At 38.0% G+C, this 26,764-nt stretch overlaps 1 protein-coding gene across 2 annotated transcripts in view; it reads left to right on the plus strand.

The window, feature by feature from the left end:
* The window catches only part of MDM1 (Mdm1 nuclear protein), a 42,462-nt gene that overhangs the window by 11,915 nt on the left and 3,783 nt on the right, over positions 1-26,764 (plus strand). Inside the window, exons 5-15 of one of the 2 annotated variants that reach the window (XM_056130753.1) lie at positions 774-941; positions 1,893-1,996; positions 2,260-2,359; positions 6,031-6,060; positions 6,396-6,571; positions 8,341-8,643; positions 9,523-9,635; positions 9,726-9,832; positions 18,800-19,049; positions 21,130-21,189; positions 23,111-23,212. In XM_056130753.1, coding sequence (XP_055986728.1) covers positions 774-941; positions 1,893-1,996; positions 2,260-2,359; positions 6,031-6,060; positions 6,396-6,571; positions 8,341-8,643; positions 9,523-9,635; positions 9,726-9,832; positions 18,800-19,049; positions 21,130-21,189; positions 23,111-23,212 — 1,513 coding nt within the window. Of the gene's footprint in view, positions 1-773; positions 942-1,892; positions 1,997-2,259; positions 2,360-6,030; positions 6,061-6,395; positions 6,572-8,340; positions 8,644-9,522; positions 9,636-9,725; positions 9,833-18,799; positions 19,050-21,129; positions 21,190-23,110; positions 23,276-26,764 lie in introns of those variants that run through there. The other variant, XM_056130752.1, reaches the window with a different exon arrangement.

Below are 26,764 nucleotides of genomic sequence, written 5' to 3' on the forward strand. Positions count from 1 at the left end.
TGGTGGTGCTCAGGGGTTACTCCTGGCTCTGCACTCAGGAATCACTCTTTGCAAGGTTGAGAGATCAAATGGGATGCCAGGGATCAAATCTGGGTCAGTCTTACCTTCTGTATTATCGCTCCAGCCCTTCAGAGTGCAAATATTTTAAGATGCTGTTTTGCTGCCTTGCTTTTGGGGATAGATCCCAAGAGTGGGATTGCTGGTTCATCTTGTGGTTATTCTTAAGAAGTTTTGAGGATAGTCTATACTGGATATACATAGTGGATGTATATACATAGTGGATATACAAATTTGTATTCCCATCAACAATATACAGAGGTTTCTTTCCTTTTTTCCACATCCTTGCCAGCATTGGTTATTTCTTGTCTTTTAATAATGGCCATTGTAACAGGTCTAATGTAATTTGTACCTTGATTTAAATGTCTCTGGTTGAACACTGTTCATGTACTGTTGACCATTTGTGTGTCATCTTTTGAAAAAAAAAGTGTTTTAAGTTCTTCTGTCTAAACCTATAGATTACCCCTTTACATTGTTGATTTTATTTATAGTATAGAAGCTTTTTTATTTGAAATAGTTACATTTGTTTCTTTTTGCTTTACTTGCCCTTTGGATGTCAATTAGATATGTGAAATGAAATTATAAACAATCATATACAATTCTGCTTTCATTGTATCTATGGTTCAGCTTTTGGTATGAATTTTTTTAAGCAGTTGAAGAACTAATTTTTGTATATTTAACTAAACCCCAAAAACTAAACTAATTTTTGTTTTAAGGTGTTCCACAGTAAAAGCCAACTTCTTTCACAATTCAAAGACAATCCCGTCATCCATGAAACTGAATATAAGAGAAATTTTAAGGGTTTATCTCCAGTGAAAGAACCAAAATTAAGAAATAGTTTGAAAGAGAACGGAAATTTTGAAACAATATCTTCTGAAAAAAAGGTATTTGTCAATTCAGTTTGTCAATTGAAAAATTTGAATTTTTTAAATCAAATAAAACCTGATGATTTTAGGATTTTCTTTATCACCACCAGAGATTTTTGTTGTCAGCTATGTCATTAATTAATGTGTACATGAAATTTTCATTTCAGTTAATGTGTAGATAAACTATCCAGTGAGCACTTAGTAGGAGCAGAAAGGACAATGATAATCTTGCTAAAGCCCTAAGTACCCTTTGGGCTAGTGGGGAGATAGAAATGCCTATGACTAAATGTAATATTGTATGTTGAATGCTCAGAATACAGTAGGATAGGATTATAGCTGTTTAGGTTGATACATCAGGTTGGGAATTATTTTATGGGTAGATGTGGTATGTCTTATTTTTGAATTTCCTAGACTATCATACCTTATACTTTATGGGTTCTAAAAAGAAATTATGACTATATATATACATATACATAGAAATTATGACCATATATGCATATGTGCAAGCATATAAATGCATATATGTAAGATGTGATGTTCTTGTGGGAAAAATTTAAAAAGTACTTGTCAAGAAAGCAATGTGATAAGTTACTTATTGAGACTTTAATTGCTGTATCACAAATGTGAATTTATAATATCAAGGGTAAATGTTTCTTTTAGGTAGTTCAAATACATTGTAATACCATTTTTAAATTTAGATTCTTGCCAGTTAAGTATTTTTTCATATCCAAGAATTAAATGTATTTTTTTAGAAAGTAAAATTACATTCTGACTCATGCTTCAAATAGCTAAATGGACATAATAGTTGTTTGAAAACGTGCTAGATTTTTTTTTGTGAATTCCTGTTATTTTTTCATAGTTCAAACTTCTAAAAGCATAATTGTGACACCGAACTTATGTATTCTTAACAACATCGATGTTTTTACATTAAAATATAAAATGTTAAACATAAGTTTATTTTTATTTTAGTGTAATAAAATAGATGACCTTTTAAAATTAGAAGCAGAGATGGAATCAAAAGACCTAGATCAGCCTAAGCTGAAAGTTTCTCCTTGGAGACATCAAAGGCTTGGGTATGTATTTTATAAGGAAATATCATGGGCCACCAAGATAGCTCAGAGGGTCAGAGAGCTTGCTTTGCATGAAGGAGACCCAGGTTTGATTTCTGGTATCACATGGTCCCAGGCACCACAGGGAGTGACCCCTAGGGACTGAGCTGGGAGTAGGCCCTGACCACTGCTGATTGTGGCCCCCAAACCAACAATAACAACAACAAAAGTGTGATATTTAGACGAGTCAACATGTGGAATATTTACTTTTATTTCCTTTCTGTTAGGAAGGTGAATTCTGAATATAGAGCAAAATTTTTGAGCCCTTCCCAGTATTTCTATAAAGCTGGGGCTTGGACACACGTGAAGGAAAACATACCAGATCAGGTGCGTATTCAGGAGACCAGTGACATTTTCTTTGCACCTGTATGCTACAGCTTTATTTCCTACTTATTTTTATTTAGTCTTAGAGCCTACAGTTTAAATATGTCTGATGCTGTAATAGGACGAAAAGCATTAGGAACTTAAAATGCAGTATATTAATTTTAGGAGAATGTAAAGATAGAATTTTGTCAGTATGTTTACCTTCTTTTATACCAACTAGGACTTTAGAAAAGAATGTTTATTATAGTCTTTAAAGTGAAAATGTTTTTACAACAAATATTTGATTGCATTAATAGGAAATTATAGCATTATAGGTTTATTTTGTAGTATTCAGACCCTACTTTCTCAGCTGAAGATTAATTGTCTTTTGTCTGACAGTGGCCCCAACTCAGTGCTGCCTTGCAGCCTGTAGCCACAGAGGGTGTGGTCTGTGCTGACAGGGGCTGTCCTGCTGTATTGGTTAGGCCAGAGAAAGGGTTGAGGGAGTGGATTATCCTAGAGTTGGGAAGTTCTGGGTTGATGTTAGTTCCATAGAGGCAAAGGATAGACCGTGGAGCTTTTTGTTGGCTATCGGTAGCATCTTTTAAATCATACGTATTCAGTTGTATGCTTTTTATGTGTGAGCTAAATTAAAATATTTTTGTTAAGAGTTGACGTTAGTACGCTCCCCCTTCTACCCTTCCCCCATTGTTAAGGAGAGGGATACTTCAGGTGCGGGCTGGATCTTTTATCTAGCTCCATGCTTCAGGTCACAGGGAAGGTGTTGGCTCTGTGCTGCCCGGTTGGCCCTGTCCTGGCAGTGCCCAGACTTGCATTTTGGTGATGCCTGGATTTCAGGAGCTTTCTTGGTTCCTTCCATGCCTGCTCATCATGCTCCCTGTTTCCCCACTAGAGCCTGACTCAGAGGCACCACAGTCAGGGTAAAAGGCAAAGCTTGAAGCTATCCCGGATTACCACTGGGATTTATATTTTCACCCTGGAGAAATTAAGTTAGACATATGAGCAGCAAAAACTGCACGATGAAAGGCATGAAGTCAGCTAAGTCAGCTACACTATTGAGTATATGGCTTTGCCAGAAGTGACTTAGTGAGGAGCTCTGTCTGATGTCAAGTTGAGGAATTGCTGGGGACAAAGGCAGATGGATTGTGGCCATAGAGGACTAGTGTGGGTCAGAGATAAATAGGTGTCAGTCATTGACTTGCCTAGCTGCTTCATCGGTTTGTGAGAAACAGCCCCTTCTTTTGGAAAGACCATCTTTCTTTCAGTCTCTAAGATTGCTTTCAATTAGGTTGGGCTTTTTAGGGCATAGATCGAAACACTGAATGGACTGAGAGGATCATATCCAAGTCAAAAGGTAGGAGTTCTTATCCTGTCTCGGAGGAAGAGAACATTTTTGTTGTCATTCATTTAAGATCTGTTTTTATTTCTTCTCCGCCATTCAGTAAAATAGGTAAAATTGGTATCTTTAATTTTCTTTTTGAAATTTGTTATTGATTAAGGTACTATGATTGAGAATACTATTAATGATAGTTTTTGTGTATGTACAAATAAGATGTTTTATTCATGGTGTACTGTTATGAAATCTTGGTAATGACTTTTTTAGGTTGCTTTATGAATTTCTGTTGCTGTTTATAAATTTTTTCATTAGTGGTCTGGTTTGTCTAATCTCTATTAGAGGCAAAATAATGAAGAAAGTAAATTGAAATTAGATATGAATAACAAGTTGTTAGCAAAGAGGTCAGTAATCACTATGTGATGACAGTTTTAGCTGACTAGCACAGACATTTAATATAGGCCATATTTTGCATAAATCTTAGATTATTAGGTGTCTAACCATATGTTACTTCATTATTTCCCTGTGTCTGACATCTCATGAAGAAGTATTAGTCTTCAAATGCATTTAGGTACCATATACTTTGTTAATTAGGATATTAACACATTCCATGCACTGTCTCATTTATTCCCATAGAAGTTTCTCCCACATGGGTGGGATTTAGCCTCCAGTCTGCTCTTCCCTCTCCATCCTTCACCCAGTGTGGGAATGTTTGGCCCCACCCACATCCCCCTTCAAATCACCCCTTCTCTTCTAGTCTCCTTTGTTTGTTACAGCTCAGACAGGCCCATGTTAGGATAATTGTTTATTTTATTTTTCAAATTTTTAAAAATTATTATTTTTTTGTTTTAATTTTTAAAAATTTTTTTAAATGAATAACCATGAGGTACAGTTACAGACTTACAAACTTTCATGCTGATGAAGTACTCATCCCTCCACCAGTGCCCATTCTTCACCAATGTTTCCAGTATTCCCAATATTACGCCCCCCCCCCCCCCCCCCCGCCTCTGTGCCTCTGTGGCAAGGCATTTCCTTTTACTCTTTCTCTCCTTTTGGGTGTTGTGGTTTGTACAGGTATTAAGAAACCATCATGTTCGGTCTGTAGTCTACTTTCAGCACGCATCTCCCATGCCGAGCGGGTCCTCCTGGCATCCTTTACTTGGTAGTTCCTTCTTTGTCTGAGCTCCCCTTTTCTCCAGCATGTGAGGCCGGCTTCCAAGCCTTGGAGCAATAGGATAATTGTTGAACATAGAGAAGACCTGCTCCTTTTCCGGGCCCCATACAGGTGCCCTCCTGCTTACCTCTGCCTCCTGCCTTTCTAGCTCGGGCCTCGCACTTGGTCTAAGCTCAGGAAAGGTTTTGGAATCAATATTAACGGTGTATTCTCCCTCACCTTGAGTTCCAGGGGTTATGGGAGTGCCTCAGGCTATGTTTCTCCAGTGCCTTTTACAATGATAAGTTTAGTTATTTTTGTTTTGGATTTTGCAAATTTAGCACAGCCTCTTGATCCTCTTAATGATAACATAATAATAATTATATTATTATTATAAAAATATTAAAAAACAATATTTTTTATAGAAGAATTATATCGTTTTTTTCAAAAACAACTGAAGATTGTTTTGAACAGTTTAAAGATGTTAAATTTTTTCTGCAGCTGTAGAATTGTATTTAGGGAAGCCAGCAGGTGGCAGTGTGCTGTATAAAATGAAAGGGTTTCAAATGGGTATCACAGAAAGCTCTTTTTCATACTATTTCATATTATTTCATACTATTATTTCATACTATTTCATATTATTTCCATATTAGTGAATGTAAATCACTTGTTTATCAGAAAAGCTTTTGTGTCCTGCACTTTATTGAATATGTTATTATTTTAACCCTACAAATATTATTTTAGGGATAAAATAAGATATATTATCCTAGCCCCCACCTCTTTTTTTTTTTTTTTAGATTTTTGTTGATTCCGAAGGAATGTTGAGTTTGTGCGAGAAGCCTCTTGGTTCTTTTAGTAGGGACAGCTATAGCAGTAGTGGCTGAATTTAAACCATGAAAATAAAGATGGTCTGAGGAACTTGAGGTGTCAAGAGGTTTAGAAAGTAGTTCTAGTGAAGAGGCAGCCCGACTAAATCCCAGTCATAGAAAAACACGGCTGGTTTTCACGGCATTATTAAAATGTCTACTACGGCATTATTAAAATGTTACTGGAGTAATATTACCAAAATGCTAAGAAAATGAAATGTTTGATATGTTTATCTGAAAGGAAGAAAAAGGCATCGATACCTGCTGATACTGAGTTTTGGCATTAACCTGTCATTAAGTCTGTTTCTGTATTCCCCCCTAGGGCTCTCTAAATGCTATGTGGTATGCCGAGGTTGGTTTCTTTCAAGTTTTTAAAAATTGTGCTGATGTGCCTAGTGCTTGTGTAATTTCAGATAAAATAAGAAGTAGGTGTCAGTATTTTCCCTAATTGCTGCAAATTTCTCCCTGCTTGCTGGCCTGCAATAAAATAAATGCACCGTGCTTTAGCTTGAATGTTTTAATTTCTGCTTAAACACGCATAGTCTGATGAATGTGTGGGGCTATTTTTTGCCTTCCTTTCTGTTTGGTGTGTGACTGTATTTGTGTAATGTCTTTGGTTTGCTGTCTGAGGGTATGTGCAAAGGAGCATTTATAATAATACATGATGTCTCCAACTCTCCTTAAAAGGTAAAAGAACTCCGAGAGAAAGCCGAGTTTTATAGGAAGCGAGTTCAGGGGACGCATTTTTCACGGGACCATCTGAATCAGATTCTGTCTGATAAAAACCGTTGTTGGGATGTCTCCTCAATCACAAGCTCAGAAGGAACCATTAGTACCAACATTAGAGCACTAGATCTTGCTGGGTAAGATGTTGTCTGTGGATTGTGCAAAGTAATTTCAGATTCCCTAGGATCATGGGATTACGTTGGAAAATTTCTAACTACTCAAAATTCATCTTGTCAGACAGAGGTATGAAGCTATTTATTACATTGTGTTAATTTTTAGAGTTTTCTTGGTGAAAAATAAAGATATACAGACTTGCTTTACATAAGTCTCTTGTATATAAGCAATACACAGTTGGGGCAATACACCTTGAGGGTGTTTAGAGACTTTAACCAGGATGGCTTCAGTTTTCCCACTAGTGCATACATAGGCAATCACATTGACATACAAACCAAATATTTACTGATAATCATGAATTCATTTTGAAACAATTTTCTTTAAAAGTTGCTTGGCACCGAATGTAGTTGCAACCCACACTTTAAACAGCGAGGGCCTAAAACCCTTTTCTCTCACTTCTGGGAGTTCATAGCACCGAGGCATCAGTCCTGATAGCGTTACTGGCAGCGTTACCCTTTGAGATCTCCATCGAGAAAGAGCCTGAAAAGTGGCTCCGGGGCTTGGGAAACGTCCCACGGCAAGCATGTGAGCATGAGCTTAATCTTACCTGCACTGTGCCTGTGAACATGATTTTTCCCCCCACCTGGGTGCTCTGTGCTCCCTTGCAAGGGGATAAAACTAATGATATGTGATTTAAATCTGGAAGGCTTTGTTTTGTAATATTTCTTGTTAAACAAAAGTAGAATACGGTAAATGAGGAAAACCTTATTGTTTTTTTTTAAGGCCCAAACCAGTAAAACAAAACCCAAAGAATATAAGTTGGAGTTGGTGCGATACTTATGCCTTGACTCAGTGGGAGAATCTTTGCTGTTTAGATTTTAATTTGAAAGGGATTTGACTATTAAAGGAAATGGCACATTGATTTTTAGCAAATCAAGTGGTTTTTAATTTTTATAGAATTAGTTGTTCTTACCAAATTGAATGAAAAATTCTAATTATGTGTCATCTTATCGACCCAGTTGATTGTAAAATCTGTTCTTATACAATGGCTTGGAAAAATAATATATATAAAGTATAAAATTTGACTCCACTTACGTTTTTTTTATAAGTAGTTCACAATATTTGATTACAGTTAATACTCGAACACCAATCCCACCACCATTGCACCTTCCCACCACCATATTTTGGATGCTTCCATCCTGAACTCCAACCCCTGCTCCAAAGCAGAACTGAAATAGTTTAATTTGTATTGTTTGTTATGAAAAACCACTGAAAACGCTACAAAAATGTTTAGTTAAGAGGAGAGAGTGTGAAGATGGTTGTATTTCACCCAGGGGCCATTAAGCCCTTATATAAGAGAAAACCAACATGTTGTTAAAGGTTGTCACTCAGCTTACTTGACTGACAAGTAAACCTGAGTTGGAGGATAAAAGCTCATTGGGCAACTGAACAAGTCAAACTGTTTGGGTGGTAACTGGTATAAGTGTCAGGTTAGAGGATATAAATGAGTTGTCACAGTGGTACAGGTATGTGATAGTAGGAGTAAAAGGATATAAATACATTTCATTTTGAAATATTTTAATAAGGAACTATAAATCTGACTTAAATTCTGTCATATTGTAAAGTGAAAAGTCAAGAATCTCTTGTTCCCCTCATGCCACTGTGCATAGCCCTTCTGTGGGCAGGGTAACGTGCGTGGGAGACCGTTGTAGCAGTGAAAAGCAGGGATGGCTCATTTTATTAAAAACCTCAAATGACTTTAGTCTAACATGAAATGTAATTTGTTATGCAGAGATCCTACCAGCCATACGACTTTACAGAAAGGATCTTCTACAAGGCCAGAAGAAAAGAGACCTCCCTTGGAAGAGCAGCCCCAGACAGAAGCCATGGACAAAGAGTGTGTGTCAGAGGCACCCACTGTGCCTGTGAGAAGGCGTCTGGCTTGGGATGCAGAGGACCCTGGTGAAGACATGCAGAAACAGCCCAGAGAGGAGGAGCAGGAGGAGCAAAGGGAAAAGGACAAACAGGCTCACACAGACGAGCCAGAGAAGTGGGAAGTACTTGAAAAATACAAGGCAGACAAGATGAAAGAAGGGTGAGGAACACTATGCATGGTTCATAAATTATCACTAAGAACAGTGGTGTCTACTTTTGGTTTTATGACTAATAAAGAGCAGATTTTGTTTTAACATTAGAAAGTAGGTTTTGTGTATTTATGATTGGATTCACTCACGTGTTAAGTCACAACGAATTGATGACTATACACTTCAACAGTGAGCTACTTAGGGAGGTAATAGGGTTATTTTAATTTATGTCCTGCTTATTATAATTATGATCTAGACTTTAAAATGCTTGGAAGAAGATTGGCTTTGTTTATAATTTAAGGAAAATAGCTGATGCTATCAAATGGTTATCAAAACAAAAGATTATGCTTTATAATATTTGAATAGGTGGTTTTTGCCAAATAGCAAGTTTCTATTGATTTATATGCAGATTTGCCTTGAGGGATGGTTCTTTCTCCTTGATACTTATATAAGATGCTACTTGTTTATAGTCTAAGCCTCATATTCATTCATAAAGTTTGTAGCTAATATGAAATTTAGATCCCTATTTCTTTACAGTATTTATATCTTTAAGTGATTATTCCTCTTTTCATATTTAGGTACTTTGTTTTTGGGGGGTCCACACTTGTTAGTGCTTGGGAACTACTCCTAGCTCTCTTCTCAAGGCTTGCTCTCTGCAGTGCTTGAATACCATGTGGTACAAGCGCTCAAACCCAGACCCCTGTATATATAGCGTGCACTCATCCCACTGAGCTTTCTCCCTGGCACTGTATTTAGTCACTGTTAACTGCATATGAAATTGTTAATTTTCTCAGAGATAAAAATGGCCTTCTGAGATTTTAATGATGCCAAATACTTCTGATCATATATTTTGTAGGAAAAGCTTCCTAAGAGATTGTCTTCTTTTGTAGGTCAGAGTCTTCCTCCCTATCTTCAGAAAAAGGAGGCAGGCTTCCTACACCTATGCTGAAAGAACTTGATGGAATGCAAAGGACTCATCATGATCGCACCACACCAGCTGTTGGTAATAGGCAAATGCTGTACCATCCTGATCACCCTTGCTTTTTCTGCATGATAGTTTAGTTTGATTGAAAGGTCTTCTGCCTTTATCTAGGTGGTGCTGTTTTAGTGTCCCCATCTAAAGAGAGACATCGAGTCCCAGAACAGAGGAAAAGACTGCCCTCTCAGAGTACTATAGACATGCCAAAGAATTTTACAAAGGTAAATATCCATATTTTGCGGGAAATGCCTCCTCATGTAGTGATTATTTTAGTTATATTCAAATTTTATAAAATTCTTTGAATCATATGTAAAATTGGTGATGTTATTAACTTTTAAAAAAAATTTTATTAGTGAAACACCATGAGGTACAGTTGTAGACTTACAAATTTTTGTGCTTGGGTTTCAGTTATACGTGATTGAGTACCCATCCCTCCACCAGTGCCCATTCTTCACCACCAATGATTCCAGTGTCCTTCCCACCCCCTCATTCCCCCAATCCCACCCCGCCTCTGTGACAGGGCATTTAATTTTGTTCTCTCTCTCCTTTTGGGTGCTGTGGTTTGCAAAAGAGGCATTGAGGAGCAATAATGTTCAGTCTATAGTCTACTTTTCAGCATGCATCTTCCATCCTGGGAGGATCCTCCCAATACCCTTTACTTGGTGCTCCCTTCTCTATCTGAGCTGCCTATTCTCCCAGCATGTGCAGCTGGCCTCCAGGCCATGGAATGAACCTCCTGGTACTTATCTCGACTATTCTTGGGTGTTAATCTCCTGTTTTGTTACTTTACATTCCACAGATGAATGGAATCTTTCTATGTCTGTCCCTCTCTTTCTGGCTCATTTCACTTAGCATGATACTTTCCATGTAGAACCACTTGCATGTAAATTTCATGACTTCATCTTTTCTAACAGCTGCATATTATTCCTTGTGTAGATGTACTAAATTTTCTTTAACCAATCATCTGTTCTCAGGCACTTGGATCTTTTCCAGATTTTGGCTATTGTGAGCAGTGCAGCAATGAACATACAGGTGCAGATGTCATTTCGACTATACTTTTTTGTCTCTCTGGGATATATTCCCAGAAGTGGTATTGCTGGGTCAAGTGGGAGCTCAATTTCTAATTTTTTGAGAATCATCCATATTATTTTGCAAAAGGGCTGAACTAGTTGGTATTCCCACCAGCAGTGAAGGAGAGTCCCTTACTCCCCAAATCTGCGCTAACACCCAGTTGCTTTTGTTCTTTTGGATGTGGGCCAGTTTCTGTAGTGTGAGATGATATAGCATTGTTATTTTGATCTGCATCTCCCTAATGATTAGTGTTGTAGAGCATTTCCTCATGTGCTTTTTAGCTATTCAGATTTCTTCTTTGGAAAAGTTTCTGTTCATTTCATCACCCCATTTTTTGGTGGGGTTGGAATTTTTTTCTTGCAGAGTTCAACCAATGCTTTATATATCCTTGATATCAACTTCTTATTGCATGGTTACTGGGTGAATATCCTTTCCCATTCTGTAGATTGTCTTTGTATTCTGCTCATTGTATCTCTTGCAGTGCAGAAGCTTCTTAGTTTAAGATAGTCCCATTTGTTTATTTCTGTTTCCACTTGGTTGGTCAGTGGAGTGTCATCTTTGAAGATATCCTTAGCCTCAATATCGTAGAGGGTGTTTCCGACCTTTTCTTCAATGTACCTTATGGATTTTGATCTGATGTTGAGATCTTTAATCCATTTTGATCTGACTTTTGTGCATGGTGTTAGGTCGAGTTCTAAGCCCATTTTTTTGCATGTGGCTGGGCTGTCCAGTTATGCCAGCACCATTTGTTAAAGAGGCCTTCCTTGCTCCACTTCACATTTGTTTCTCTCTTATCAAAGATTAGATGTTCATACATTTGGGGTTGTGTGTACTGATATTCCACCCTGTTCCATTGGTCTGTGGCCCTGCCTTTGTTCCAGTACCATGCTGTTTTAGTTATTACTGCTTTGTAGTAGAGTTTGAGGTTGTGAAGGGTAATGCCTCTCCCTGTTTTTTTTTTTTCTTCCAAGAATTGCTTGAGCTATTCGTGGGTGTTTGTTGTTCCATATGAGTTTTGGAGTGCTTGATCTACTTCATGGAAGAATTTCATGGGTATCCTTATAGGGATCACATTGAATCTGTAAAATGCTTTGAAGGGGAGTATTGCCATTTTGACAATGTTAATTCTTCCTATCTATGAGCAGGGGATATGTTTCCATTTCCTCATATCCTCTTTTATTTCATGGAGTAGCATTTTGTAGTTTTCATTGTAGAGGTCCTTTACCTCTTTAGTTAGGCTGATTACGAGGTACTTGATTTTCTGGGGCATGATTGTGAAAGGGATTGTTTTTTTCATGTCACTTTCCTCTGTCTCATTATTTGTGTATAGGAAGGCTATGGATTTTTGGTATTAATCTTATAGCCTGTGACTTTATTATACAAGTCTATTGTTTCTAGGAGTTTCTTGGTAGAGGATTTAGGATTCTCAAGATTTGGTACCATATCATCTGTGAATAATGAGAGCTTGATTTTTTCCTTTCTTATCTGGATGCCTTTAATGTCTTTTTTTAGCCTAATCTCTATTGCAAGTACTTCCAGTACTATATTGAACAGAAGTGATAGTGGGCATCCTTGTCTTGTCCGTATCTTAGAGGAAAGGCCCTTAGTTTTTCCCCATTTGGATAATGCTTGCAATGGGTTTGTCAAAGATGGCTTTGACTGTCGTGAGGAAAGTTCCTTCAAAACCCATTTTGGTGAGAGTTTTCATCATAAACAGGTGCTGGATCTTTTCAAATGCTTTCTCTGCATCTATTAAAATGATCATATGGTTTTTATCTTTACTTTTGTTGATATGATGGATTATGTTGATTGATTTCTGAATGTTAAACCATCCTTGCATACCCGGGATGAATCCCACTTGGTCGTGGTGTATGATCTTTTTGATGAGTTGTTGGATTCTATTTGCTAGTATTTTATTGAGGATCTCTGCATCTGTGTTCATCAGGGATATCGGCCTTTAGTTTTCTTTGTCGGTAGAGTCTTTGTTTGATTTTGGTATGAGGCAGATATATGCCTCATAGAAGCTGTTTGGGAGAGTTTCTGTTTTTTTCAATTTCCTGGAAAAGCTTGAGGAGAACTGGCAACAGGTCTTTAAATGTTTTGAAGAATTCACTAGTGAATCCATCTGGGCCTGGGCTTTTGCTTTGGGGAAGACTTTTGATTACAGGTTCAACTTCCTTGATATGAACGGGTCTATTCAGGTATCCCAAGTCTTCTTGGTTCAATCTGGGAAATTATAGGAATGCAGGAATTTATCTATTTCTTCTAGGTTTTCTTGTTTCATGGCATAGACTCTCAAAGTAGTCTTGATGATCTTTTGAATTTCATTGGTTTCTGTTATGTTGTCCCCTTTTTCATTTCTGAATTGATTTATTAGGGTTCTCTCTCTCTCTCTCTCTTTCTCTCTCTTTCTCTTCCTTTGTGAGTCTTACTAGTGGTTTATCAATCTTGTTTATTTTTGAAAAGAATCAGCTCTTGGTTTCATTGACCTTTCGGATTGTTTTTTGGGTTTCCATGTCGTTAGTATCTGCTCTAAGTTTTATTATTTCTTTCCATCGGCCAAATTTTTGTTACTTTTGTTGGTCTTTTTCTAAGATCTTGAGCTGTGAGGTCAGGTTATCTATGTAGGCTCTTTATTCCTTCCTTAGGAATGCTTGAAAAGCTATACATTTTCCTCTTAACACAGCTTTAGCTGTGTCTCATAGGTTCTGGTAGCTCGTGTCTTCATTCTCATTTGTTTCCAGGTTTCTTTTGATTTTGTCCTTGACTTCTTTCCTGACCCACTCGTCATTGAACACTGAGTTGTTTAATTTCCAGGTGTTTGATTTGGTTCTTCGTGTCTGTGTATTATTAGCTTCTATCTTCAGCAAATTATGATCTGAAAAGATTGTTGATACTATTTCTATCTTCCTGATTCTATTGAGGTATGTTTTGTGGCCTAGTATGTGGTCTATTTGGGAAAAGCTCCGTTTACACTGGAAAAGAATGTGTTTTTTTTCTTTTTGGGGTGAAAAGCCCTGAATAGGTCTATTAGCCCTCTCTTCTATTTCTTCCTTCAAAGCCAATGTTTCCTTGCTGAGTTTTGTTCTTGTTGATCTATCCAGAAGTGATAAGGCAATGTTGAAGTCTCCGACTATTATTACGTTGCTAGCATTGTCCTCTTTAAAATCTGTTAGCAGTTGTTTTAAGTATTTAGCTGGTCCCTCATTAGGTATGTATACATTTAAGAGTGTGATTTCTTCCTGTTGTACGTATCCCTTGATAAATAGAAAATGGCCTTTGCTGTCACTTCTAATCTTTCTCAACCTGAAATTTATGTTGTCAAATACTAGTATGGCCACCCCAGCGTTTTTGAGGGAGCTGTTTGCTTGCACGATTGTTTTCCATCCTTTAACTTTGAGTCTGTGTTTGCTCTGACTGTTGAGATATGTTTCTTGTAGACTGCAGAATGTTGGTTTCAGTTTCTGGATCCATTTTGCCACTCTGTGACCCTTGATTGGTGCATTTAGACCATTGGCATTGAGAGAGATTATTGTCATGGGGCTTTGTGCCATCTTCCTGTGGGGGTTGGTTGTGCTTATAAGTGTTTTCCTTCTTATCTTACAGGAGCCCTTTTAATCCTTCTTTTAGGTTTGGTTTTTGAGTCTATGAAGTTCCTGAGCTGTTTTTTATCTATAAAATAAATATAAAATATAAAATGGTGTATCATTCCATTGAGTTTGAGTGAGAGTTTAGCTGGATAAAGTATTCTTGGTGAGGCATTCATTTCATTGAGTTTTTTTTCACTGTATCCCACCATTGTTTTCAGGCTTTGAGGGTTTCCTCTGATAGGTCTGCTGTAAATCTAAGGAGTGCTGCTTTGTATGTAATTTCCTTCTTTGACCGCGCTATTTGCAGTACTTTGTCTCTCTATCCACGGCATCTATTATTCTGACTATAATAAGCCTTGGAGTGTTTTTTATTAGGGTCTCTTTTAGCTGGCACCCTTCTGGCTCCTTGGATCTGTATGTCTGCATTCTTTAACTCTGGGAACTTAATTTATTTATTTATTTATTTTTAAATTTTTATTAGTGAGACACCATGAGGTACAGTTGTAGACTTACAAATTTTTGTGCTTGCGTTTCAATTATACAATGATCAAATACCCATCCCTCCACCAGTGCCCATTTCCCACCACCACGGATCCCAGTATCCCTCCCACCTCCCCCATCCCCCCCTGCCTCTGTGGCAGGGCATTTCCTTTTGTTCTCTCTCTCCTATTGGGTGTTGTGGTTTGCAAAGGAGGCATTGAGTGGCACTCATGTTCGGACTATAGTCTACTTTCAGCATGCTACTCCCATACTGGGAGGATCCTCCCAACACCCTTTATCTGGTGCTCCCTTCTCTATCTGAGCTCCCTTTTCCCCTAGCATGTGTGGCTGGCCTCCAAGCCATAGAGTAAAATTCCTGGTACTAATCTTGGCCATTCTTGGGTGTTGAGCAATGATTTCTTTCACTGTGGCTTTTTCATTGGGGTTGCCTCCCTGTCCTTGTTGTATTCCAATGATTCTAATGTTGTTCCTCTTGGTGTCATCCCTAGGTCTCTAATTCGCCTTAGGGCTATTTTGAGGTCTTTCCCCATTGTTTGTTGTTGCCTATAAGATTTCTGCTGCTCATCTTCAAGCTCACTGATCCTGTCTTCATCTGTAGTCATTCTATTGCTGAGGTCACCCACTGAGTTTTTAATTTCATCTACCGAATCCTTTATTTGTGACACTTCTTTTTGTAGCTTTCTTATTTCTGCTTTCATTTCTTCCTGATTTTTCTCAACTATCCGTTCCACTGTTTCTTTCATTTCTCCCTTTAATTTTCTGGATGTCTGCTCCATTGATTCTTTGAGTAGTTCCTTGAACATCCTCAGCATTTCATCTCAGAGTTCTTTATCGGAGAGATCATATTTGTGGGTAACCCCTGTTGAGGATTCAGGACTCTTTTCTTCATCCTCTCGTAGTGGCGATTTGTGATGTTTCCCCATGTTGTTGTGGTTGTATAGAGGTAAAACCTTCAAGTTCACTAGCACTGTTCTCTCTTATTGTGGGAAGTACTGTAGCACTGTCCTCTCATTGTTCATCGATTTGCTTGAGCGGGCCCAGTAACGTCTCCATTGTGAGATTTGTTGTTACTGTGTTTGGCATATTGAATATGTCATGGATAGCTTGCCAGACTTTGCTGTGTGGGTGAGATATTCTTGGTAGCTTGCCGAGTTCTCTGAGAGAGGTGGAGGAGTTGAACCTGGGCCCGCCTGGTTGGCTGTGTGCAAGGCAAACACCCTACCCACTTGGCTATTGGTCAATGGTGGTCACCCTTCTTCCCTTCTAGAATATGTCCTTCCTCTCAGATATTATTCTGTGGCTTATGCCAGGCATCTAGTGAAGCATTGGAGGAGGTGCTTTTTTATACCGGGCTTGTACAGCTCTTGTGTACTCGTCTTTTGTTGGAATTGGAGTAGGCTGGTGTATTGTTGTCGTATTGTGTTTGAGGCGGCCAGGACTTTTTCCACACAGTTAGGTTGGGATGTGAGTCGAGAGTGCTGGGGGTGGAAAATATAGCTGCGGCTGCGTAAATGGCTGCCTGCCACACAGAAGGCCATGCCCACTTTTGAGTAGGCCATACCCAGAGCCAGTCCCAGGGACCCGCTGACCAAAGAACCTGTCACAGGAAGCAAAGTCATAGAGCTGCAGCACTCTGGCACGCAGGGGTCAGCCGGGAAGTGGGGATGGGGAGGGCTCTGGCTCAAGGGTGCAGGCACTGGGGGATCCGTCTCGCTGTTTACTTTCAATAAGGCAAAGTTATTACTTTCCTTCTCATGGTAGCATTGTATTACTGATGATACACTTTAAGTTCTTTAGTTATGGCTCAACAGAGAAACAGAGAGAAAAAAATAGTGCTTTTATTTAACTGAGCATGTACTGAGTGGCAGTTGTGTTTCAGCTGTGATGTTCCAGGCACTGATTGAGCACTGAAGATAGAGCAGTGAAAGAAATAGGGAAAAAATCCTAGCCTCAGTGAACTTGTATTCTACTGGATAAGAGTGAGAATAAATAGGTTGCTAGGTAAAATTCATAGCATTAGTGGTAATTTTTTAAAATTCTGTTTTATTTTTGTAATTAAAAAATTTATTATAGCTTAAGCTAGATGGTTGCATCCTAGCTCCCCATATGGTACCTTGAACTCAGGTGTGATTCCTGAGTGCAGAGCCAGGAGTAAGTCCTGAGCACTGCTGGGTGTGGCCCAAAAACAAACAGACAAATTCCCTCCCCGCCCCCCTCAAAAACCCCAAAATAACTATACGTAATACATTCTAAAAGCTTAGATGTGAAACTAGTCATAATCAATTTTAGTATCCAAGCAAGAGATGATGATCACAGTAATCACAGTGGAAGTTATGTGATAAAATTTGATTCTTTATATACGTCAGAGGTATAGCTGCCAAGAGGAGGATTGGTTGCGCCGTTTAACTTAAAATTGGGAAGAGAGAGAATGAAGGAAAGAATTACTAGTGAAGATCAAGTGTTCTGGGTTTGGCATGTTAAATTTGAAAGACTTATTAGGGAATAATTAATAATGAATTGAGAGTTCACTCTGACTTTGGAATGTAGAGGAGGTTGGGCTGCTGGTGGAGATTTGAGGTTCTTGACCGCATAGGTGGTCTAGTTACATAAATCTTGAGATTGGGGAAGATCCTCAGGGGAATAGGTATAGGTGGAGATTAAGCTGCCGTTAAGCAGCTTGATCAGGAGCCAGAGAGGCCATTTGTGGGTGATGACTTAGGGTCTCATTGGGGTGGGGAAGGAAAAGACTGGCTCCACCCCCATCCCACGAGGCCCAACATGTCTCGTCACTGCAGGCCTAAACCTGACTGTCCAATGGCCTCTGGAGGATGGCGGTCAACCAGCCACAAAGGGGGAGCAGTCGGAGGGAGAGCACCCTTTCCCCACTGGGGTGGCCCAGCGACAGTAACCTACTTCAGGATCCGGACGCATTTCTGCCAAAAGCCACTGGGTTTTGAGATTTGTTTTTGGGTCTCTGGGGTCATGGCCATTAAGCATCTAGATCAGGAGCCAGAGAGGCCATTCGTGGGTGATGACTTAGGATCTCGTTGGGGTGGTGAGGAAAGGACCAGCTCCACCCCCATCCCATGAGGCCCAACATGTCTCGTCACTGCGGGCCCAAACCTGACTGTCCAGTGGCTTCTGGAGGATGGCAGCCACCGGGTCGCCAGGGGGAATAGGCCAAGGCACGAAACCTATTCCCACCTGGGTTGACTCAGCACCAGTAACCTACTGCAGGGACCGGACGCATTTCTGCCAAAAGCCTCTGGGCTTCGAGATTCGTTTCTGAGTCTCTGGGATCATGGCCATTAAGCAGTTTGATCAGGAACCTGAGAGGCCATGCCTCCAATTATATAGCTGAGCCGGAGGTGGTTTGTGTGTGTGTCTCCCACATACCTAATTTTTGGCCATTTACTTTCTTGGTAAACTTTGCCCCAAGTTTTTGGGGTCTGGCCAAAGGCACAGCAGCAATTTTGGGGTATCTGGAAGTCTGAAGGCGCCATCAGGCTGCTGATGCACTCGCCTCACAGGTACAGATTGACCTGCTGGCAGCACCATATCCCCTTATTCAGTTTTTTTTTTAAAGTTTATTATTGTAATTTGGTGAGTAATTAATACTTCAATACTTTCATTTTGAAGTATAACATGTTTGCTAATTGTAACTTGTGTGTTTGAGAATTACTTACATAGCCTTTTTCTAATTTCTAATTAGAAAAAATAGATCTAATTCCTAATTAGAAAAAATAGATCAAATTCCTAATTAGATCTATTTTTATTACTCTTAATTACTTTTATATAGTAATGATAGTTTGTCAGTCATGTTAATTTTATATAGTCCTCATTTGTCATTTTCTGTTATTTTTTAATGGGTGTGTATTTTTAATTTGAATAAATACAAGTTTTCAGGCTTATACATTATTACCCACTTGTAAATTGCAGATTGCCTGAATTTTCTCCTATAGTTTTTATGTTTACACGTATATTATTTGCATGTGCATGCATCTGATAATTTTTTTTCTTATTTAGAAAGAAATTCGTTCCGTAACTCTCCTAACTTCTCCAGCTGCTGGTATGAAAACAATTGATCCCCTGCCTTTGAGAGAAGATTCTGAAATCAATATCCCCAAGCTTGTAGAGCCAAGTCCTCCAGTTTCAAAAATTTCAGAATATCCAGCAGATATACCACGGAAAACTCTTTCTCCTTGTGCCACATCCTTTTGGAATCCTGCTCTTCGAATTCAGGGCTCTCTGAAAGATCCAGAATTTCAGCATAATGGTAATTTTTATTTCTCCTTTAAAAGTGAAAATATTATACTAATAGGTACAAAGGCATGTATGAGCTATATGGTAATAGTGTGGTTTAGTTTCTTTTCAGTTAATGTAATAGAGTTATTTAAATAGGAAAATCACTTTGAAACACTCAGTTGAGCTCTACCCAAGTTCACTTTTGTATTTAGTGTGAGTTGACATTTGCCAAATGTCACCTACATATAGAATCAGGGCCATAATTATTTCCCTTTTGTTTGGTTGGGCATACCTCTACTTTTTCTAACTTTCCGTTCTCTTAATTACAGTTGAATAATATGCACTTTTTAATTTGGATATTTTATGACTTTTCTTTCTCGGTTTTAGGATCTTGTTTACATTTAATGCCTTGACATTTTAAGAAAGTTCTCTTTATTTTGCTAGTCTTAAGTAAACTTTTATAACCAGGAAATCTTGTGTTCTTCACTTCTGGAATTTTTATAAATTATTTAGCGAGGTAATTTTGTTTTTCTATTTTCTGTTTTCCTTTTTGGCATGCCCGTTTTTCATATTGGACATGTTCAATATGATTTTGTTTTCTTCCATCTTCTACCTCTTCCTTTAAATTTGAAAGACTTGCTGTTTTTTTTCATAAGTCTCTTTTGAGTTTGTAAAAAGTATTTTACTTTGTATTCAGTTCCCTATGCACCTTTTAACAGGGCATCGTCCTTTTACTCTTTTCTTATTCCCTGGGTAACATGATTTATTTCACTGAGGAGATACCTATCCTCCTGTATTTTGAATATGGACCTTGGTTTTAGGTGAGCTTGGTGTCTGCATAGCTCCTCATAGCTCTGGTAACCATTCTCTGGAGATGAAATCCCCAAACATGTTTTGGAGAGAAAAAGCAATTATCTAGTTACGCAAATTTAAAGAAAGACCTGGTAAAGTATTTCATAAAAAAGACTTAAACCAAATTTCTAGTTCAGTCCTATCCATGCTGCAGCTTTTATTTGTTCCTTAGGATTCCCAAACCCTGACCCAGTAGGGGAAAGAATTGGTTGCATCTTGATTTCCATCCTCTGCTGATTTCGGATTAATCCTGCTTGAAATAATAATAACCCACTCAGTCCCCTCTCATTTGTTTCCTGCTTTCTTAAAGGTTGTTGCTATTTTCTTGTCTTCCTTCATTTCTTTTTTTTTTTTGTCTTTTGGTTATCTTTTTTTAAATAATTGTATCTATCCTATTTACTGGGCTGGAGCGATAGCACAGTGGGTAGGGCATTTGCCTTACACGCAGCCAACATGGTCGACCCAAGTTCGATGCCTCTCTCCCTCTCGGAGAGCCCGGCAAGCTACCGAGAGTATCTTGTCCGCCTGGCAAGCTACCCATGATGTATTCGATATGCCAAACACAGTAACAAGTCTCACAATGTTACTGGGCCCACTCGAGCAAATCGATGAACAATGGGAAGACCGTGACAGTGATCCTGTTTACTATTACTAAATAAAAGAGAGCTACTTTCTCTTTTGTTTGTTAGTTTTTTTGGCCACATCCAGCAGAGCTCAGGAGCTCTTCCTGGCTCTGTGCTCAAGAGTGACCCCTTGAAGGTGCTTGGAGGAGAGGACCATATGTAGTGACAGGGGACCTGAATGGGGTCAGTGGTACGCAAAACCAGCAATTGGACCTCTGTGCTACCTCTCCAATCCTGAATTTCTTTGAAGTTAAAGTATTGTATCACTGAAAAAATTATTGAAGTTATTCGTTGTTCACTTAAAAGTATTTGCTAAGGGGCTGGAGCATTAGCACAGCAGGTAGGGCATTTGCCTTGCATGCAGCTGACCTAGGTTCGATTCCCAGCATCCCATATGGTCCCCCGAGCACCGCCAGGAGTAATTCCTGAGTGCATGTACCAGGAGTAACTCCTGTGCATCGCTGGGTGTGTCCAAAAAGCAAAAAAAAAAAAAAAAGTATTTGCTAAGCACATTATACATTACCTTTGATGTAAATTTTTATTAAACATAAAATTTTTGGCAGCCTGCTTTTTATTATAGATGATATATACGGTTGGATTTTAAGAATAATTTCTTTTATCCTTTTTTTTTTAAAGTGGGAAAAGCAAGGAGGAAGAGTTTCCAATTACCTCAGCAAGAAACCTTTAATGATGAAGGTATTTCAGTAGTCAAATAACACATGATTAAAATATGAGATTTTGTTATAGTAGATGGTAGTTTATGATAGTCTAATGACCTTATATTTGATTAGCACTAAAAATTTAGAAAGTGCTTTCCACAGATATTATTTCATTGACTCTTTGAAACCCCGGATTGGGAGGGGGTGAGGTGGGGTAGGGTGTGTGTGTGTGTATTGTGTAATTATCTCCATTTTACAAATTAGTAAACTAGAAGCTAAATCTTTAATATTTTTTAGGGTGAACATGATGATATTGTACTTAATATTGTACTTTAAGTTATCTGTAGTCTATTTTTTCATCCTGGCTAGATGTGGGACCAGGAATTTACATTGATAGCATTATGTCTGTTTTCACTTTTTTCACATGCTTATTCAGACCAGTGAATACTCTTTTTTTTAATTAATTTTTTTAAATTTTATTTATTTATTTATTTATTTATTGAATCGCTGTGGGAAAAGTTTCAAAGCTTTCAGGTTTAGGTCTCGGTCATGCAAATATCAATCACATTTCCCTTTACCAATACTTATTTTTTACCATGCAGAACCCCAATAACCCCCCCTACCCCTCCCAATGCCTGTGGGGCAGATGAATTCTAATTAACACTCTGTCTACTTTGACTAGCTTCATTGTTTTGATAAAAGTCGCACCATTATTATTTAGACTTTACCCCCCCCCCCCAATCAGCCATGTTGGAAAAGCATTGTTAAATGATTTGCTTTCTACAGCTGGCTTCAAGAATTAAATGATGTCGCCTGGCCGCGAATTTCTGCTATTTTACTTATTAACCCTGGAAGTATTTCTACTGAAAGTCAGATAATTAAGAGATTGGTTTCTGTGCTCTGGAGTCATGGCCGTGCTGGAGAGCCGCTCATGGGGGGCAACTGGTGACCTCGGTAGGGCGTGAAGAACGGGGACCAGTGAATACTCTTAAAAAATAATACAGTTAAGGAAAATAAATACAATTAGGAAAAATTTATTTTCTTTTGTGTAGTTTTTATAAGGTCACAGACTGTGACGTTTTCCTTAGCAGATTTTGAACTTTTCTTGGAATTTGTCAGTGAGCTAGAAATGATATTTTTTTGAAATGCAAATATCTGCACACTGAATTGAGTTCCATTTTGTCTGTAATGGAAGGAACATATTTAAATATATAATGGTATAATAGATTTATTTAATCAAAATGAAGGATAGCATATTAAGTTTAATTTCTTTGTATTGTTTTAGGACTAAGATATAAGTGTATCATGATAAAGAATAAGAGTTTCCTTCAAAAATGTTTTAAAAAGCTTTTTGCTTGAACAGCTGTGCTTTTAAAAGTAGGACGAGACAGTCTGATAACAAATTATTTCCAAGTAATTGTGAAATCACATCGATCTGCTCGAGCGGTCCTAGTAATGTCTCCATTTTGAGACTTGTTGATACTGTGTTTGGCATATCGAATACATCACGGGTAGCTTGCCAGGCTTTGCCATGTGGGCTAGATACTCTTGGTAGCTTGCTGGGCTCTTCGAGAGGGGTGGAGGAACCGAACCCGGCTTAGCCGGGCTGGCTGCGCGCAAGGCAAATGCCCTACCACTGTGCTATCGCTCCAGCAAATCGATGAACAACGGGAGGACAGTGCTACAGTGAAATGACAGGCCGTGTGTTTAGGTAATTACATTGTGGGATTTTATAACAAAGCAGGATGATCATTTAAGATGTTTCATTTCTAAATGAGATAAACTTAAAAAATTGTGGTGAACTTTCTGAAAATATTAGTATCCTCTTTTTCAATAAACATTACTTTTATGGTGGTCTATATTGATAAAGCACATACTTTAAATTTTCTGCTGATGTTTAAACATGGTATTTTTTAACGGATTTTTTTTTCACTTAATATAATTTTTTTCATTTGTAGATGAGGACAGATTATCTGTGATTTCTGCTCGTTCTGCAGCTTCTAGTCTCCAGGCTTTTCAAACTCTGGCACGAGCTCAGAAAAGGAAGGAGAATTTCTGGGGTAAAACATAAGTGAACATACATTTTGTTGAGTTACTTTTATCTGGAAGAACAATTGATGTAATTTTTTTCGTTGTTTACTGTGTTAATCTTCAAGTTTTCTGATTTTTTAAAGATAATTCCTACGTAAAATTATTTGATTTTAAAATCAGTTTGAATTTTGATAGCTTATTCCATTTATGGAAAATTTAAGTGCACATGCATACAAATTTAACTGTTAAAGAATTATTTTCATATCTACCCCAAATTACAAGGGTATAGATAGTACAGTTCTTCATGTGTCCTAACTTTTGTATTGTGTCAGCAATTACTGGTAGAGTTTTGAATTTCATCTATCCAGAGAGTGTTCTAAAAAATGGACAAAGTGAAATAAACATTAAGATCCAAGTGATGTATATATAACCCTCAAGTTGGTTATTTATATCTTTATAACTGTAAATGTCATAAAATGAATTTTTAGTTTCTTTAACTTTTGTTATAGTCTTTATTTTAGTGTCATATATGTGGAGTGTTGGTAATTGAAAATACCAGCTATTTATGTACATACACACATATATTTTTATGTAACTTTTGCTGAGAAAATATGTATATTTTTGATTTTTGTGTGCATTCTCTTTGTAAAAGGATTTTGGCTTACATTTGAATAATGTATGAATTTTGACAAATTATTTGTATAATGGTGATTTGAAACTTTGTAGGAAGCATTTTGAAATAAAACATGGTCGAGGGTTTCAAGTATTTTATGTGTTTGATTTCTCCAGAAGGTTATTAAATGGAACAAATATTTTATCTTTTAAAAACATTCTACTTATAACAGGTTAATGAAATGCTACATTTCCTTTGCAGCTGTACAAATATCACTTAAACGGTCTACCATATTTTTGTATGACTAGGAAAAACAGAATTTCTATCCTGGACTCTTTAAAAATTATGAGTCAGGCTTTTGGGTATACTTACTTATTCATCATACATATTTCGCTTTCTTACTCCTCATCTTGAAAATCAAAAATTTTCTAAAACACATGCATATCATATATATAATACATAAAATCTTTATAATAATGCATAGAAGGTAATAAAGATAAATGTTCAGAATATTTGTACCTATTGATTTTTAAAATGGAACAGTTTGTTTTAAAGTACTTTCAAAAGTTCTTTTGCCAATCATCCATTCACAATAAGCCACAGGCTGTAAAATCCACATAGCCCGATATAACACACTACATTAATTTGATCTATCAAATGCCAGATAGTTCAGGCTGAGGTTTCCTAAGGCCAAGATTATAAGGCCGGTTTCTGTGTGGCAGTTTAGCTTTGTGGAATCCTACTAACTACCTTTTAAAAGCTGTATGCTCAGTGGTGCAGGGGAGTGTTGAGGGACATTTTGTTCTATCACTCACACTAGTTTAAATAGCCGTGCATTTGAGTTAGTGGGTAATTTTAGCTATTTGACAAATATCCCATATGATTTTTGACATTTGGGATCTGGGATTGCTAATTTAAAACTCAGTTTTACAAAGGAATATTTTTACATGCAGTATACTGTTAAAATTACTCCACAGAGAGTTTGGAAACATGTATATACCTATCAAAACAATAACACAATGAAACTGTGTTGCATTTCTATTATCCTAAAGGTTCCCTCATTTCCCTTTTAGTTTTGAGTTATCCTTCCACCTCTGTCCCCAAGGCATTCATTCATCTCCATACTTTCTGCTAGTATAAATTGCATTTTGGGACTATGGTGAGTCAAGTTGCTATTAATGCTTGCAAGTCTTTGGGTAGATTCTTATTTCCTCTGTAAAATATCTGGTAATCGTAATTTATCATTATAATCTTTAGCACAACTTCTGCTTTGAGCAGTATATACATTTAATACTGTAAATTATTGGTTTGTCCTTTTTGTCAATATTAGTATCACTCAAATTAGACTAGAGAATGAGCACTAGAATCACAGTAGAAGAAGTGTTTTCCAAAAGATGCAATTCATTGTTCTTTCTCCCCCACATCTTTAAGAGAGAGCTTAAATTCTTATGTGTTCCTTTCCGAGAACACAAATTAAAATGTACACATATTGCATTTGTGGAAGGCTTTGCACCTTATTTTAGTTTCATTTCTGGATCTTTCACGGTATCACGGTCCTCCCGTTGTTTATCGATTTGCTCGAGTGGGCCCAGTGACATCTCCATCATGAGACTTCTTGTTACTGTGTTTGGCATATCAAGTACGCCACGGGTAGCTTGCCAGGCTCTGCCATGCGGGCGAGATACTCTCAGTAGCTTGCCGGGCTCTCGGAGAGGGACGGAGGAATCGAACTCGGGTCGGCCATGTTGGCTGCGTGCAAGGCAGACGCCCTACCGTGTGCTATTCTGGATCTTTATTTTTTATTATTGAATAACCGTGGGATACAGTTACAAAGCTTTGTAGCTTCATGATTGACTTTTAGTCATACAATGATTTGGATGCCCATCCCTCCACTAGTATACATTTTTCACCACCAATGTCCCCAGTGTCCCTCCAACCACCCCCCTCCCCTGACTACCACCTCCTCTGCCTCTATGGCAGACAATTTCCTTCTTACTTTCTCTCCCTCTCTACTTTTGGGCAACATGGTTTGTAATACAAATACTGAGGGGACATCATGTTTCGTCCTCTTATCTACTTTCAGCATACATCTCCCATCCCCAGAAATACCCCCAAAGATCAATGACTTAGTGATTCCTTCTCTATCTCAGCTGCCTTCTCCCCCAGCTCATGAGGCAGGCTTCAACCATGGAGCAATCTTCCTGGCCCTTGACTCTACTGTCCTTGGGTGTTAGTCTCATATTATGTTACTTTCTATTCCACAAATGTGTGCAGTCATTTTATGTCTGTCCCTCTCTTTCTGACTCATTTCACTTAGCATGGTACTCTCCATGACATCTCCACTTATAAGCACATTTCATGACTTCATCTTTCCTAACAGCTACATAGTATTCCATTGTTGTAGATGTACCAAAGTTTCTTTAACCAATCATCTGTTCACGGGCACTCAGGTTGTATTCAGATTCTGGCTATTGTGAACAGTGCTGCAGTGAACATACAGATGCAGATATCCTTTCTATTGTGCTATTTTGTACCCCTGGGATATATTCCCAGAAGTTTTAGTGCTGGGTCCTATGGAAGGTCAATATCTTATTTTTTGAGGAATACCTATATTGTTTTCCAGAAAGGCTGGACCAGTCAGCATTCCCACCAACAATGAAAGAGTCCCTTGTCTCCCTACATTTGCTCCAGCACTGTTTGTTCTTGTTCTTTTTGATCTTTGCCAGTCTCTGTGGTATAATATATCTCATTGTTGTTTTGATTTGCATCTCCCTGATGATTAGTGATGTAGAGCATTTTTTCATGTGCTTTTGGCCATTTTTATTTCTTTTTTTGAGGAAGTTTCTGTTCATATCTTCTCATTTTTTGATGGGGTTGGAGGTTCTTTTTTTGTAAAGTTCTACCAGTGTCTTGTATATCCTGAACATTAACCCCTTATCTGACAGGTATTGGGTAAAAAATTTTTCCC

The sequence above is a fragment of the Sorex fumeus genome, unplaced genomic scaffold (genome assembly GCF_029834395.1).
Source record: "Sorex fumeus unplaced genomic scaffold, SorFum_2.1 ptg000081l, whole genome shotgun sequence".
NCBI classification, from domain to species: domain Eukaryota; kingdom Metazoa; phylum Chordata; class Mammalia; order Eulipotyphla; family Soricidae; genus Sorex; species Sorex fumeus.